Source organism: Volvox carteri (assembly GCF_000143455.1).
Source record: "Volvox carteri f. nagariensis unplaced genomic scaffold VOLCAscaffold_48, whole genome shotgun sequence".
NCBI lineage: Eukaryota > Viridiplantae > Chlorophyta > Chlorophyceae > Chlamydomonadales > Volvocaceae > Volvox > Volvox carteri.
This window is the reverse complement of record NW_003307591.1, coordinates 347,570-360,957: the sequence shown is the minus strand read 5'-3', so window position 1 is coordinate 360,957 and position 13,388 is coordinate 347,570. Positions and strand designations below refer to the sequence as shown.

Here is a 13,388-nt window from a genome sequence, read left to right as displayed (position 1 = left end):
CCCTGGATTAGAGGATTAGGACCACTTTGCACCCCTCTGGCCTCATCGTTTTTGTATAAGCGTACTAGCTGAGGGTTTGTGTCCAGTGAAGTTAGTACGGCCTGGCTCTGCTCTGATTGTCTTTGCGGCAGGCATCGGCCGTATGCGCGTCGCGCCTTCCGTCCTTCGCTCTCCCGTCGATTCCCGACGTTCTCCTAATGAGGATGTGTGTTACGATGACTGCGTCAGTGTGCGGATTTTCTTGCCTCCCTTTGCTCCTAAGAAAATTTCCGAGTTAAATGAAAACTTCCTTAAGAGTTGGATTGAAGCAATTTCGGTTCGCTTGCTCCCGGGTTGGTTGTCGTTACAATTACCTTTCTCAGTCATAGCAGCTTTATTTGTTTCCAGGATAGATGTGATCCCTGAGCAGGTAGGCCTCCCCCAAGGCTCTAGGTCTTCTTTTACCCTTAGGACAAGTTCAAATAAAATATAGAGATTTGAGTGCGGCAGTAGATCCCGATCTGCGGGTGAAAGTGATGGAGAGAGCTGACGATGTGATGGAACACGTACGTATATGCGGCGGGAGTTTATGTAATGTGGTGCACGTGGAAACAAACTGGCGTTAGGAAGAGGACGCGGCGCTGCTGCGCACTTAGAATAGTGGCCGTTGGTCAGCGCATTCGGTGCCTGTTCAGGCAGCGTAAAGAGCATGCGCCGTTACACTGTCTCGCTTTCCTATCCGCCTCGGTATTCGCCTCGGTTAATCCCTTGCGCTTTGTCGTGCTTCCGTCAGTGAGCAGCCGTTACGACTGCTCACAACCCATCAGTCGAGGTCTTTCCATTTGTGGAGGGGCTTGAATAGTCAGGAGCATTGCATGCAGTCCGCACGCACTAGCTGTTCGCAAAGGAAAAATGGTATCCCGCGAGGAAATCACGCCTGCCTGCCAGTCACAAGGCAGCAGAGCAGCGTACGCTGCGGGAATTGATTGAGATGGAAGCCATGAAAACATGCCGAATATTACAACGGCCAACGATCAACGACCAAGTAACAGCAGCCCAACACCCTCCCAACGGCAGTCTCACATTTCATAGCCAGACCGCGGCCGCCCAGAGCACATGTTCAGCATGTTCCCGCATGTTCCCATGTTCAGCATGTTCCCGCCACCCTCCAAAGTAATTTCCTACGTGCTGGCTAGAGATACTGTTAACCTCTCCTTCGCCAACGTCAATGAACGACTCTGCTGATTCACACGACGTCCGGCCATGTCGATTGGTGGGGTGTATGGCCCCTGCGAAGGACAGCGAGGTGGGACCCGTGTTCAATGAGTGGCGTGGAGTGGGCCCACCGGACATGTAACGCAAAAATCATTTGGTGGAACCATTACGTAAGCATAACAGCTTCGGTAAGTCTCTGACTTTCTTCTAGAATCATGGAAGCAGAGAATAGCTGTAAAATATTGCTTGATAGGTTTACGGCAGGCACGCTCTGGTTTAAGAAAGCCATTCAAACAGCTACCAGAATGTCATTAAGTCGACTTCAAATAGGCAGCAACGCCGACGTTTATGTGGTAGTACTAACCATGCAGTAAAGACCATCTCCCACTCCCGCTTTATAATAAGGATAGAAAACGGATCCAGGAACTGAGCAAAGCAAGTATACACGGGCATTTGGTTTGGCTCATATGTACAACTATACATATCATATACAGCTACGCGCGTGCGCGGCTACAGAAACCGCATCACCTAGAATTCTTACCTGTTCTGTCCAGTGGTAGCAGTAGCAGAAGCAGTAGCAGGATCGCAAAAGCGACCGCCGGGCTGTCGCCTACGCTCTGCTGCCGCCGCTCTTGCTCCCCTGCTGCCTACTTCCGGGCGCACTGGTCCAAAATGGTCTGCACTGTGGTCACACCGCGGAGGTAACCCTCAGCCGCCGCCCTGTAGATTGGTTCGTCCAGGCAGTCGTAGTACCTGACGAAGGGAAGCAGCTGCAGCAGGAGTGTGTCGATAGGAGACGCAAGGCGAGTGCGGCAAGGACAGGTGAGTTGTAACACGGGTGGTTAGCCTTATGTGGGTGCCGGTTGGTTGGGAGAATTGGTTCCCGGTTGCGGAGTTGCGGCGGGTTGGGTTCTCTCCCCTTTTCATCGGTTACGCTTTTCCTTTGAACACCGTCGGCAGCGAAAACCCTCTTTTTGGAAAAACAACACTCATCGTATCCTCTCCTCAGACTTCCACGCTGCTCCTTATGCAGAGGCTCCCCCTTCTTGGCAGCGCACCTTACGGCAGCAGCTGGCGCTCAAGTTTCTGCTCCCCCTAGCGCACTGCGTGAAGGCCTGTACTTCCGGGTTATCGGGGAGGTTCTGCCGGGCCTCCTCGCAAAGAGCGATGTCCACAACTGTGGCAGTTGGGGGCAGCGGGTAACGGGTAGAAGTAGTGGGACGGTTAGAAACGGTTAGGAACGGTGAGATGTGGGAAGGGAACGCGACAGGCCTTGGGTGAATTCTTACTTGTGGCACTGTGTACGTATTTCACACAGGATGGCTCCCCATTATGGCTCCCGGGGAGCAGCCTGGAGTTGGAAATGGTCTTGGGGTCGCATGCAGTGCTGTGCGCATGCTGCACGGGCGGGGCTACAATAATGACGCTCCGAAACAATTGCGCGGTGGTGTTAAAGTAAATATTGAAATGTCAGTGCATCATCAGGCGGATTATGTTTCCAATCTGCAATGGCGGTGAGAAGTATCTATGTAAGGATTGATAACAGACTGAAGTGTTTTGGGTGGGACATCGGCAGGTAGTCCTTCGGGGCTTTAAAAAGAAAACGGCCACCTCGGCTTTAACATGTGCGATACGAGATTTTATTTAAGCGAGTGACCCGCGGGTCTATCTGTCGGCTAAGGCTGTACGCAGCCCGAAAATAAAAAACCGCGTAGCCACTGGCGAAACACGCATGGCGCGGGTCTTCATATGGTTTTGTGGAAACCAGGTCATACATACGTTCACAGACTGTGCACTGCTTGTGCCGCAGCGGCTACGATGTGCATCATGTGCAGTATTCGGCCGCGCACATGCCGTCACAGGACCCCGGGTCCTGCGCGCCCTTTTTCACCTACCACCTAACACCTGGAACCCCGCAAATACCAGAAGCATTATCAAAATTACAAGGGTGGCGGCTAACGCTCGGTGATGGGACATCGCTGGGCTCGCTTTGGCAAGGATGAGCTGCCACACAATGCTATCGAAGAGAAGAAGAAATAGTTCACTGTGATTGAACAAACACCGGTGGTGTATAGAGGAGATTATCGTTTTTGTTTATTTATTAATTGAATGAAATTGGGTTGCAGACGGATCCATATTATCCTATGCGTAATTTTTTATACCATTGGAACGCCTTTCTCTCTATTCCTGCACGGAGCGTCATTTCAATTCCCGGGATGAACGGTCGGTCACCAAAGACGTCTTCGCCTTGGGGTCCAAGATTGCGTCCGAGCTGATACGCCATATTCTATGGCATAAAACAGGTGGTTCTTGCCAAAAGGAGGCGAGAGTTGCGGCTGGCTGGAAAATCTGCACCTGTTCCACCTGTTGTAATCAGTACTGTTGTTGTCCACATTATGGGCCAAGGAAAACGCCCGACTCTGCCATCCAGCTTGCTGCAGTGAGCGGCAATCCGCCCATGCTTAGGATTTGGACCATGTGCGTCTGCTCGCTCTGGCTGGCATGCCGTGGGCATACACACCAGTCATTGTGTTATGCTTACGGCGGCTTTTCGCCAGCATCCTTCCCCGCCTTAACATCAACAGTGGCGCAATTCTGTGGCGTCAGACTCTGACGTTAGCAAATACCACGGGCCCCGGGGTTCACAGCTGTCAGTCAGTGAGTCAGTCGTCGTCGTGTCTCATGATGAACTCGCGTGAACGCTGAACTGAGAATTGCATTTAAAGGCTGTTACAATTCCCATTCGATTCACCAAAGAATCGAATTCTTCATGTACATCTGTGCGCGAAGATTGCTCATAGCGAAGGTTTGCATCTAGAAGCTAATACATCTCTCCATCAATCCCTGAAGAACTAATTAACATACATCTGTGCGTAAGTAGCTTTCGGGGCCCGTGCCTTGGCTTCCCAGGCGGCCCCGGCCTCAAAACGCATCCTCAACTCACCATCGCGAATACCATACAAATTAAATATTATCAGCAATAATGAAATATACACCGCTCGGCTCTGCCACACTCCGCAACTCCGTGAAACTTCAGCCCATCCATTCCAACTGCTCAAGCAAGACTGCTCAACTCCTAGCCAGACTGCCCATGTATATTTGATTTACTTAACATACTCTGTACACATAATTAAATTTTAAAGCTTGGGTCAAGTTTACGAAAGTTTTAGGTTCCCTGACAGGGCGTTTCCACTTGAAGCCATTCATGCGCGAGTCGGCCCAAAAGTAGTCTTAGTGAAGAGCTACATAACATACAATTTCGTGGCCGCAACTTGATGTATATAGGAGTACGCTATAAAAACCTTGTGCACCGTGTTCGCGCGGGAATTCACATCCCGGAAAAAGCAACTCGAAATATAAAGGTTGAATTTTATACAATCGGCTCTTATTTATGCCGCTGCAAGCCTGGCGACAAGCGATGGCTGGGAGGCAGTTACTCCTCTGCGTTTGTCGCCAAGTTCCTTTATGGAGATCATTCGGATCATCCTTGCTTGTCACCAGTCGGCAACCCTACCAAAACGGTCGGTAACTAGTCGCTTCAGTATCTGGCCGGTAAGGGAACCGATATAACGACCCAGTAACTGGGGATTCACCGACCGATAAGGTTACCGGTTGGTGATTACCGGCCGGTAAGGTTACCGATCGGTGACCCTCCAGTTACTATGGGGCGACTGGGCCGAACCCTTTTTGGCCAAGGAGAAGCTGGCTACCCTAGTTTGCTGAGCATGGACAGTCAACTGATGGATAGAGTAGCCTGCTGCTGGCCCCTGGTAGGGGAACTAGGGGCTGAGCTGAAGAATAAAAACGGAAGGGATCGGTGCCTAACTACTGAAGCTACTTTATAAAGGGTATCATGAGGATGCTGGCAACGTGGACCTTATCGCTGTTTGAGGGAAGTGAATCCGTGATGGGCAGCATCTGACCATTGGGAATCGGGTTATCAAAAACGAGTGTACTCGCGAAAATACTCGCGAAAATTACGCGCATACTCCGTTCAAAAGTGCGATTGCCTGCTACGCCTTCCAGCCTGGTTTGGTACTGGTAACGAGACGCGAAGTCATTGGTGAGAACTTTCGCCTGTGAAAACGCAGGCCTTGAGCTACAAGCGGCAGTACCACCATGTCACATGCACACCGCGTTGAGTCATAGAGGCAGCGGTCCTTGGAGCTAGGTGGCGAGGTACCGTGTTTCACACCGTCCTTGGTATGCAGTACGTGGCGTACTGCAGGCAGGAACAAACATATAATGCCTTAATTTGGGTTGCGGGCAGCATTTGTCGAGCAAGCGGCTCTATGCCCCACAAGAAAGATGTTGACACACTCCAAGAACCAGAACAACTCATGCACATGTTGCACAAACAAAACAGGGATGCGTACCTTCCCCCTCACAATCAGTTCGCGACCGTCTTTAATGGGTCCTTCCTAAACATTTTTCCTTCCCCAGGCAGGAAACCCAACCCCGAAGCGAAAGTCCGCAGCCCGGTCGGCGTTCAACCCATTTCCACAACCCAGTTTTGGCCAAGCCTAAGTTCCCATGGATTATGTACCCGAAGATCTTGTCCCCAGAAATACTTCATGCGACACCCAAGTCCTCCTAGCCCCGCGGCTGCGCCGCATGATTAAACAAGTCCGCCCCACACTACAACATATCAATACCCGTATCTACGCGAACAAGTGAGGGCCTGTCCAAAACGAAGCAAATGCCATCAAGTATTAGCTACAATCTCTGGACAGCTTCCCCTGCCTCAAGCAAACTCTTCACGTCAGGAGAGCAGCGGCCGGTGAGCCCGAGTGCCCCGGCATGTGGGCTGCCTGCCGCAATGCTAAACGATTAAAGGCACTAAAGCACACGCGGATCATGTGGGAGTCAAGTATTGGAGGTTCCTCGTTTCGCTATTCGCCGTAACTAACCTGTCACCATCTGACCTACATCCCTTCGCCTACGACCCCCTGCCCACTATTGAAGCTTACTATATTTCCCTACCCCACTTTCTATGCTCAACACCAAGCACCACAATTAGTCACCCCGCCACTACAAGAAGCAGTTTCCGCTTACGACATCCCAAACAACCGCAAGCCCCCACCCACTGCCAACCCAAACATCGGCGACGCCGCGCCGATAGCTGGCGACGCTCTAGGGGAAAGCCCAGGCAGCAGAAGCGGCAAACCGCCCCGGGGCTCCAAAGCCCCAAAGCCATCACCACCACCGCTACCGCCGCCACCCTCGATCCGGAGCGCCTCCTGCAGACCCTCCGTATCCGTACCCACCAGCTCCAAGTGGGTCGCTACTGCCGCGTTCAGCTGCTCCAGCAGCGCCACGGAGCGTTCCTGACCCAACTGCTGCGCAATGGTGAGCTTGGTGTGGAGCAGCTCCAGCTGTGGAGCCGCGTAATACAGGGCAAGGTGGTTCCGCACCATGGCAAGGGGGTTGCTTCTGATGCCGGGGTGTGTCGTGAAGAGCGGCAGTGGGGGTCCGTCATTGACGGACAAGTTAAATATGGACCGCCCGAGCCCACCCGAGCTACCCCTAGCGGTATCTAATATCTGATCCGGGCCACATGGGCACATGCAGGCGCCGAAACAAGCGGTCGGCTCAGCTTGGCCTCGGCGCGCACATGGGAAAAAAAGAGAGAAGCATCCTAGGCTGGAACCAGCAGTTCAGCACAGCACTATTTGCCTGCCGGGGGAGCGAGAAACCGATCAGCCAGCAGGTGCGACGGGAGCACCGCGGATTGACGTGGTTATTACCTGCGGGTACGGCATCCATGCTGCGCAATGTCGGCGACGCTTAAGCACATCCTCGCCATTCCACATCTCCACCTGGGAAGTCACCATTTCCACTGCCGCTACGAGTCGGTCATGTCGGAGGTACAGCGATAGCAGAAATGCAGGTCCGCACGCCCAGGAGCCCATAGACGATGGCGCCGCCGCCATGCCGCTGCCGGGCTCAGCCTGCCGGTGTTGGCGATTGGGACAGACGTAGCATGCACAGGACGCGGAGAATATCGGCTATATAAATTTTCAAGAACCGCAAGGAGCGGAGGAAGAGTACCGGAACAGGCTGTTCGGACAAGCGGCATGGATGAAAGGCGAGGCAGGAGAGCAAGGAAGAGCCGGAACGGGGGTTTGGGGCTGTGATATCGAGGGAGGAGGACAAAACGGTATGCATACGGCACGGCGCATGCATGTACCGGCCCCGCCTTACAGCACACGATCAGGACGCAAGTAAGCCAGGGTCCCACCAGGAACATGTCCAGCAGCCACTGAGGCAGATCGGCCCGTGGATCAGTACGCAGCACAGCCTCCGCCGCGGCGTCACGCAACAGCCAGGCTACGCGTATCCCGCCGCCGTATTGCTCCGCAGCGGCGTCCGCTTCAGCCACCTGCATCAGCAGCTGCCGTAGTTTCGCCCACAGCGGCGCGGCCCGGCCTCCCAAGGTTGCGGCAACTGCGGCGGCGCTGGCGGCGCCCAAGCCGGAGGCAGAGTCACCGCCGTCGGGGTCTTCCGTGAAGAGGTCCGTGGGCGGCAGCGGTGGACCACCGGTTGGGACACCTGCATGAATGCGGGTGTGTGGTGCCTGAGACCCTGTAGTGCACGCACGTCGCCATGGCGGGTGAAAGCCTGCAGCTCAATGCTGGCTACCCAGACCGGAACAACACCGTTGCTGCATTGAACGTGGCATGCACATCTGCAGCAAAAAGCCATTAACGCGTTGCAGAGGCTGCTTTTTTTGGTACTTGGTAAGCACACATGCGACCCTCGCCAGGCGGTTCACCAGTTGCAAGATCTAGGACTGGCCGCCAACTTCTTGGGCATGACTGCTCCTGCCCCCAATAACAAGCCTCAATCCGCTCCCCCACCTTCATTAGGTACATGGAAAGAACCAGCAGCACAACCCGTCTCACCTCCATCCTGTAATTGCAGCCTTGTGCAATGGGCTGCAAGCGCTGAAACCACCGCCTCGAGAGCCTTGGCCCATGCATCGCTACCCTGGCCGCCGTAGCACCCAGCCACAAGCGCCAGCGCGCCTTCATAGCGGCCCATGAGCAGCAGCTGTCGCAGAATGGCATCCTCGTTGTCCCACTGCCGCATCGGCTCCAGGCCTGGGTACAGGATACCACCACATGACAGGAGCAAGGAACAGCTGTGACCTCCGCGCCAAGGGAAGCAAGTGCGACCGCATATGCAATCGCAAGCGGTCTGGTCTGGAGACACTACTGCAGTTCGCGGTTTAAGGTCCCGGATTGGGTGGACCCCGACATTGTTGGGAGTATGAGATTAGGGCTAGCTGCTGAGATGTGGAGTTGAGGTCACATTTGATGAACTTAAATCCGCACGTTGGATTGGTGGCGACCGCTGAACCCTCTATCTCTACGGATGTCCGGGTGAAAGGATGGGGAGGGATTCTAAAAGGTAGAATCTACCGCCTTAGGCTTGCAGCTCGTATGGCGTAGTACTGTGTGGTAATGGTGGATGGTGCTGTATGCTGTTTATACGGTGTTCAACCATCCTAGGTGACGATCCAAATGTGTGCAAATGGCCCAGAAGAATCCCAATCTGCAAAAACAGCAGCATGCGATGCTGCGGCGTGCTGTTGACAGGGACTTGGGCAAATCACACAGCTGATTAGCGCTGTAGGCAGGAATCTCCACATGCCCTCCTTAATATGATAGGATGTCCAAAAAGAGAGGGTCGGTAAAACACGAGACATAGAGTTAAGAGACCCTGCCCGTGTTGAAGACTGTTCGTTTGGAACCAAAGGCAAGGGCGCACAAGTTGCATGTGTTTGTTAGTATTCTTTTGTAAGTAGTGTGTTAAAGCCTCGGGACTCGGGAATGGACCCATACAGGACAGCGCCCTAAGCTCATGTGTTCCGCCTCCCCAGGCACAATCCCGGCCCTGGCTTGAAGTCCCTCACGCCAAGCGCACCTGCGACGCGCGCCGCCACCATTGCACAGTAGTGCAACATGGTCCGCTCACGCTCCAGACTCTGCAAAGTGGCCACCGGCGCCGCATTCTCGCCAGCCTGGACCCCGCGGGACGCAGCGGCCCTGCCCATGCGTGCACCCAACCCGGAACCATTGTTGCCGCCTGGGCCAGCCACGGCAAACGGCAGGGCGTTGTCTGCGCTGGCCGCGGGGGCAGCCGCCACAGTAGCACTCGCTGGGCTGGCTGCGTCGGCTGTGGCGCTGGGGCCGGAAGACGGCCGCGCAGCCACAGGGGGCTGTGTGCGGTTGTGTGGCGCGAGGTTCTCGAGCCAGGGGTCCGTCAGGTCCAGCCAGGCGTCTTTGGCGTCCAGCAGCGATAGGCAGTTGATCGCGTCGTCTTCGTACGAGACGGGAAAGGACGATACAGGTTATGGGCGGAAAAAGGCACACTGCTCAATGCAAGTGCGCCATATGCGGTATGTGAGCATGAGTTTCCATAACGCATCGGTGGCACAGGCAAAAACTTGGAGCAAGGATGGTCTGGCATGGTCACGGGCGGACAGCTAGACACAAACAGCGCAACATCATCCAGGCGAGCTGCTCGCCAGCACCATTCAGGACGTACGTTACGTAAGAGCGCAACCTGGGGACAGACGAGAGCACCGGATGGGCAGACAACAGACAGACAAACTGACAGCCAGGCAAGCCTGGCGACGGCGGTCACCCATGCAGCCTTTGCCAAGTACCGTAAGCGCGCAGCGCCTCCGCCACCGCCGCCGCCGTGCTTGGGGCTTCCGCGCGCAGTCTCCAGGCATAAGCGCTCATGGCACGCGCCGCACCCTTGAAGTCCCCGCGACAAACCAGGAAGTCGTACAACACCTGTGTCGAAGGGGATTCAACCACAGGAACATATTGTTCCCACTGCGCGCACATGCGGAATTCTGCTATGCCGGCAATTTAACACAGTGGTGCATATATCCTTGCATCCTGTCACCAAACGACGCCACAATTCAACTGATTTAGGGATGGCAAAAAAAACGTCCACTGGGACCTGTTCGTCGACCACTATGCCGCACCTGATATGGCTGCGGGCGCTCAGACAAGTCGGAGTTGTGTGCACGGCGGTGCAACATGTCCAGGACCTCAGAGAGCAGCGACACGGTCCGGTATGACCCAGGCCCAGATCCAGGCCCCCCGAGCACTGGCTCCGACTGCATTCCGGATCCAGATGCGCGGACACTTGCTTTGGCCTTGGAAACGTGTGGGACTGATAGCACCGCCACGCCCGCGAACGGCAGCGTACAGAGTGTCTGCGGGGTAGGGCATTGTAAATCGGAGTCCTTGGCTACACCGCGCATGCTATGCTACCTTGCTTGCGCACATGTCCCTTCTCTTCATGGTGTAGCTAGCCGAACGGGCCAATGGCGACTCTCTTGCGCTAGCATCAGGCGGCTGGGAGGCCATGCGTGCCCTAGCATCGCACAGGCGGGATGGCAATGGGGAATCATATGCAATAAGCAAAATGGCGCTTGCCGACATCCAAAGCCACGAGCAAACAGAAGGGCCTGGGGACATCTTCCATGCCCCCTTCCCGCCACCTCAGTAGTCAGTATCTTACACGGAGTGCGACTATCTCTCCCCACCTGCAGCTGGCCCTCCTGCGCCAGCGCATGCACCAGGTGTCGCAGATTCTGCAGACGCGCCTCGTGCAGCGGGTTGGCCAGCAGTGCACCGTACGCCTTGTCGTACTGCCGCATTTCGACGCAATAGTAATAAATGTTGCTCCACAGTCGGGCCTCCCGAGCTCCCCGCTCAGCGGCAGTGGCCACTGCGGCCTCCTGCAGCAGCCTGTCTTCACCGGGCAGGAGCGGCGCGGACGGGTCCACCACAGCGACAGCTGCCGCGGATGCGGCGGCCGGGGCTACTGCGGGGCTGTAATGTGGCACAACGAACGGAAGGCGGCTCCTTTTCACCAAAAGGTGGGCAAAAAGGTTGGACAGCATCCATGCATTGCATGCATGCACATGTAATCAATCACCGGGAATCAAGAGGGGGCTTCCAAAGCTGGGGATTTTAAACACCGGAAAGTCTGAAGCAACGGCAACCAATCCCTTCCTCTTCCCAGGTCGTCTTGTTTTAAGGTGTTGCCATAGTTGTAACCCCGTCTCCAAATAAACCCCTCAGCCTGAAGCGAGGTTCATTGCACTGCAACCAGCCCCGTTAAGTAGGTCCCACCAGCACACGCACCCGTACGCCGTGCGCAGATGCTCCAAAGCCGCCTCCGCGAATATGACAGCGCCCTCGGGTGCACGTTCCCGCTCGAACAGCTGCATGACAGCCTCACAAAACTGTAACTGCAGCATCGCCACCTCGCGCCGCTGCTGTTGCTGGGAGCTCTGTGGGCCAGCCGCCGTGGACGCGGGGCCCTTGTGTTGTGTCAGGTGCTGCTTGATGCCCCCCGCCAGCTCCACACGGAGATCGCCCAGGATAGTCCGCAGTGTCTCACCGGCATCTGCATCGGGGGTTATTAAAGATGGCATTTCATGTGTGATTGCAGCACAACGCGAACTTTGCCATGATGAGAGAGGGGACGCTTAGCTTTTCACGGCTTAAAAGTTTTCTGAAAACTTACACAATCGCTACGCAGCTCGAAGCCTCTCAAGGAGCAGCTCAAAGCTCGGAGTCGGCAGCAGAGACCTTCAGAATTCTCTTATCCTCCGGAGACATCTTACAGTATTACCATCGCGGCTCCAAGCTCCCATTTCTCCCATGACTCACCCGATGCTAAACTGGCAGCCGCCCGGAAGAAGCAGCCCGCGGCCTCAGAGATTCGCTCCGCTCTCCGAGACCCAGCCGCAGCGACCCCAGCTCCGACGCCACGCTCGGTCACGGCCACCACGTCACGGCCCAGCTGCCGGTCCAGAGCCAGCGCACATGTGATGCCAAGTCCACGCAGAAACTGCGGACCAGCCTCAGAGCCGCCGGTAGCACCCGCGAGCGCCGCCAGCTCAGCCAAGCAGCCGTACTCGCGTACCTGCATCCATATGCATCGATGCACATAGCCGCTAACAGGTTGCAAGGCTTTCACGCTTAGATGGTCGGTAGTGAGGAAAGGTAGGTGCATGTGAATGGGGATGTAACCCAGCCGTGCATGTCGTGGGCATATGTCGCTGATCCTCGCAAGCTTCTAATATTTTCATGGAGAGGGCCCCCACCTGGAACAGCTGATAGCCCAGCTGAAGGACCCTGGCCGCCAGAGACGCCCCAGGCTTGTCACCTGCTCAGATAGGCAGGTTGCGACAACTTCTGGCTAACGCACGACGGTGAAGGCTGGAGGCCGTAAGGCATACAGAGTTGCAGACAACGTCAAGCGGAAGGAAAGAACTGGGGCGACGGACGGGAAAGGTGGCGTTATTGCCCAATGCGCAGGTGGGTGCTCAGCAGCATTCGGATGGAGGATTGTGAGGCCCAATGGGGATGAACCACGTTTCGACGCACGTACGGCGCCAGGCAAAAGATGGCATGAGGCAACGTGCGCGTACATGTGAAAAAGCTACCATCCCTCATCACTCCCTGGGAAGCACGGCACTGCTCCATACACTGTACCCAAAGACACTGAACCGCGGAATCACCCTCGACCATCCCCAAACCCACCATACTGCAGGTAGAGCGTGAACAGCAGCCCAGCAGGCTCTGCGCCGTCCAGCAAGTCGAGGCGGGTGCTGCGGCCGCCGTCATAGGACGCGCAGAAAGCCGGCAGCAGGCGGGCTGCGAGGGAAACATCGCCTGGCTGAGAGGAGGACGCTGCGGAAGCCCCTGCTGCCCCGTTGCGCCGGGAGCGAGGGCTGTCCAGCCGGAGGTGCTGCATTGCTGAGAGTGCCGGCTCCATGTCTACGGCTTCATCTGGAGGTGCACACAGCAAAACACGGCAGGGCAGGTGGGTGGAGGACGTAACCGAATTTAAGGGTGGCGTTGACGAGGCAGCGACTTACTGGCTTTTCTTGTAGCGGGAGAGGGACGGAGCTGAAGCCACGTGTTCAAGAAATAACATACATGGCAAACAACTAGAGCAGCGGATATGCCATGGATATGTCGGACGGGCTGGTAATCCCGGGATCGTCACCTTGATGACCACGGCATATGTGCCCCTTACCCGTGCACCGCTGCATCACGCTAAAAAGCTAAAGAAACATACTTGGGTATCGGATTCCGCCGCTAACCTCCTCGTCATCTATCAATCCAATTTCATCGGCTCCCATAGCTTTT

At 55.6% G+C, this 13,388-nt stretch overlaps 2 protein-coding genes across 2 annotated transcripts; both read right to left on the bottom strand.

Annotated features, from left to right (window-relative positions):
- Positions 1 to 1,065: 1,065 nt before the first annotated feature.
- Positions 1,066 to 3,126, bottom strand: VOLCADRAFT_95954 (uncharacterized protein; the record flags this gene model as incomplete). Its single annotated transcript, XM_002955006.1, has 5 exons — positions 1,066 to 1,268; positions 1,736 to 1,740; positions 1,858 to 1,964; positions 2,253 to 2,371; positions 3,090 to 3,126. 5 exons carry the CDS (start codon positions 3,124 to 3,126, stop codon positions 1,066 to 1,068), a joined length of 471 nt encoding a protein of 156 aa, XP_002955052.1.
- A 2,081-nt stretch (positions 3,127 to 5,207) lies between these two features.
- On the bottom strand, positions 5,208 to 12,844 carry VOLCADRAFT_95953 (uncharacterized protein; the record flags this gene model as incomplete). The annotated part of the gene is made up of 14 exons (XM_002955005.1): positions 5,208 to 5,416; positions 6,278 to 6,627; positions 6,809 to 6,870; positions 7,014 to 7,145; positions 7,436 to 7,746; positions 8,055 to 8,297; positions 9,124 to 9,519; positions 9,869 to 10,001; positions 10,199 to 10,432; positions 10,766 to 11,054; positions 11,370 to 11,634; positions 11,901 to 12,156; positions 12,338 to 12,399; positions 12,777 to 12,844. Coding segments are annotated over 14 exons (3,009 nt in total), but the record flags the coding sequence as incomplete, so codon positions are not given.
- Between the last annotated feature and the right edge of the window lie 544 nt (positions 12,845 to 13,388).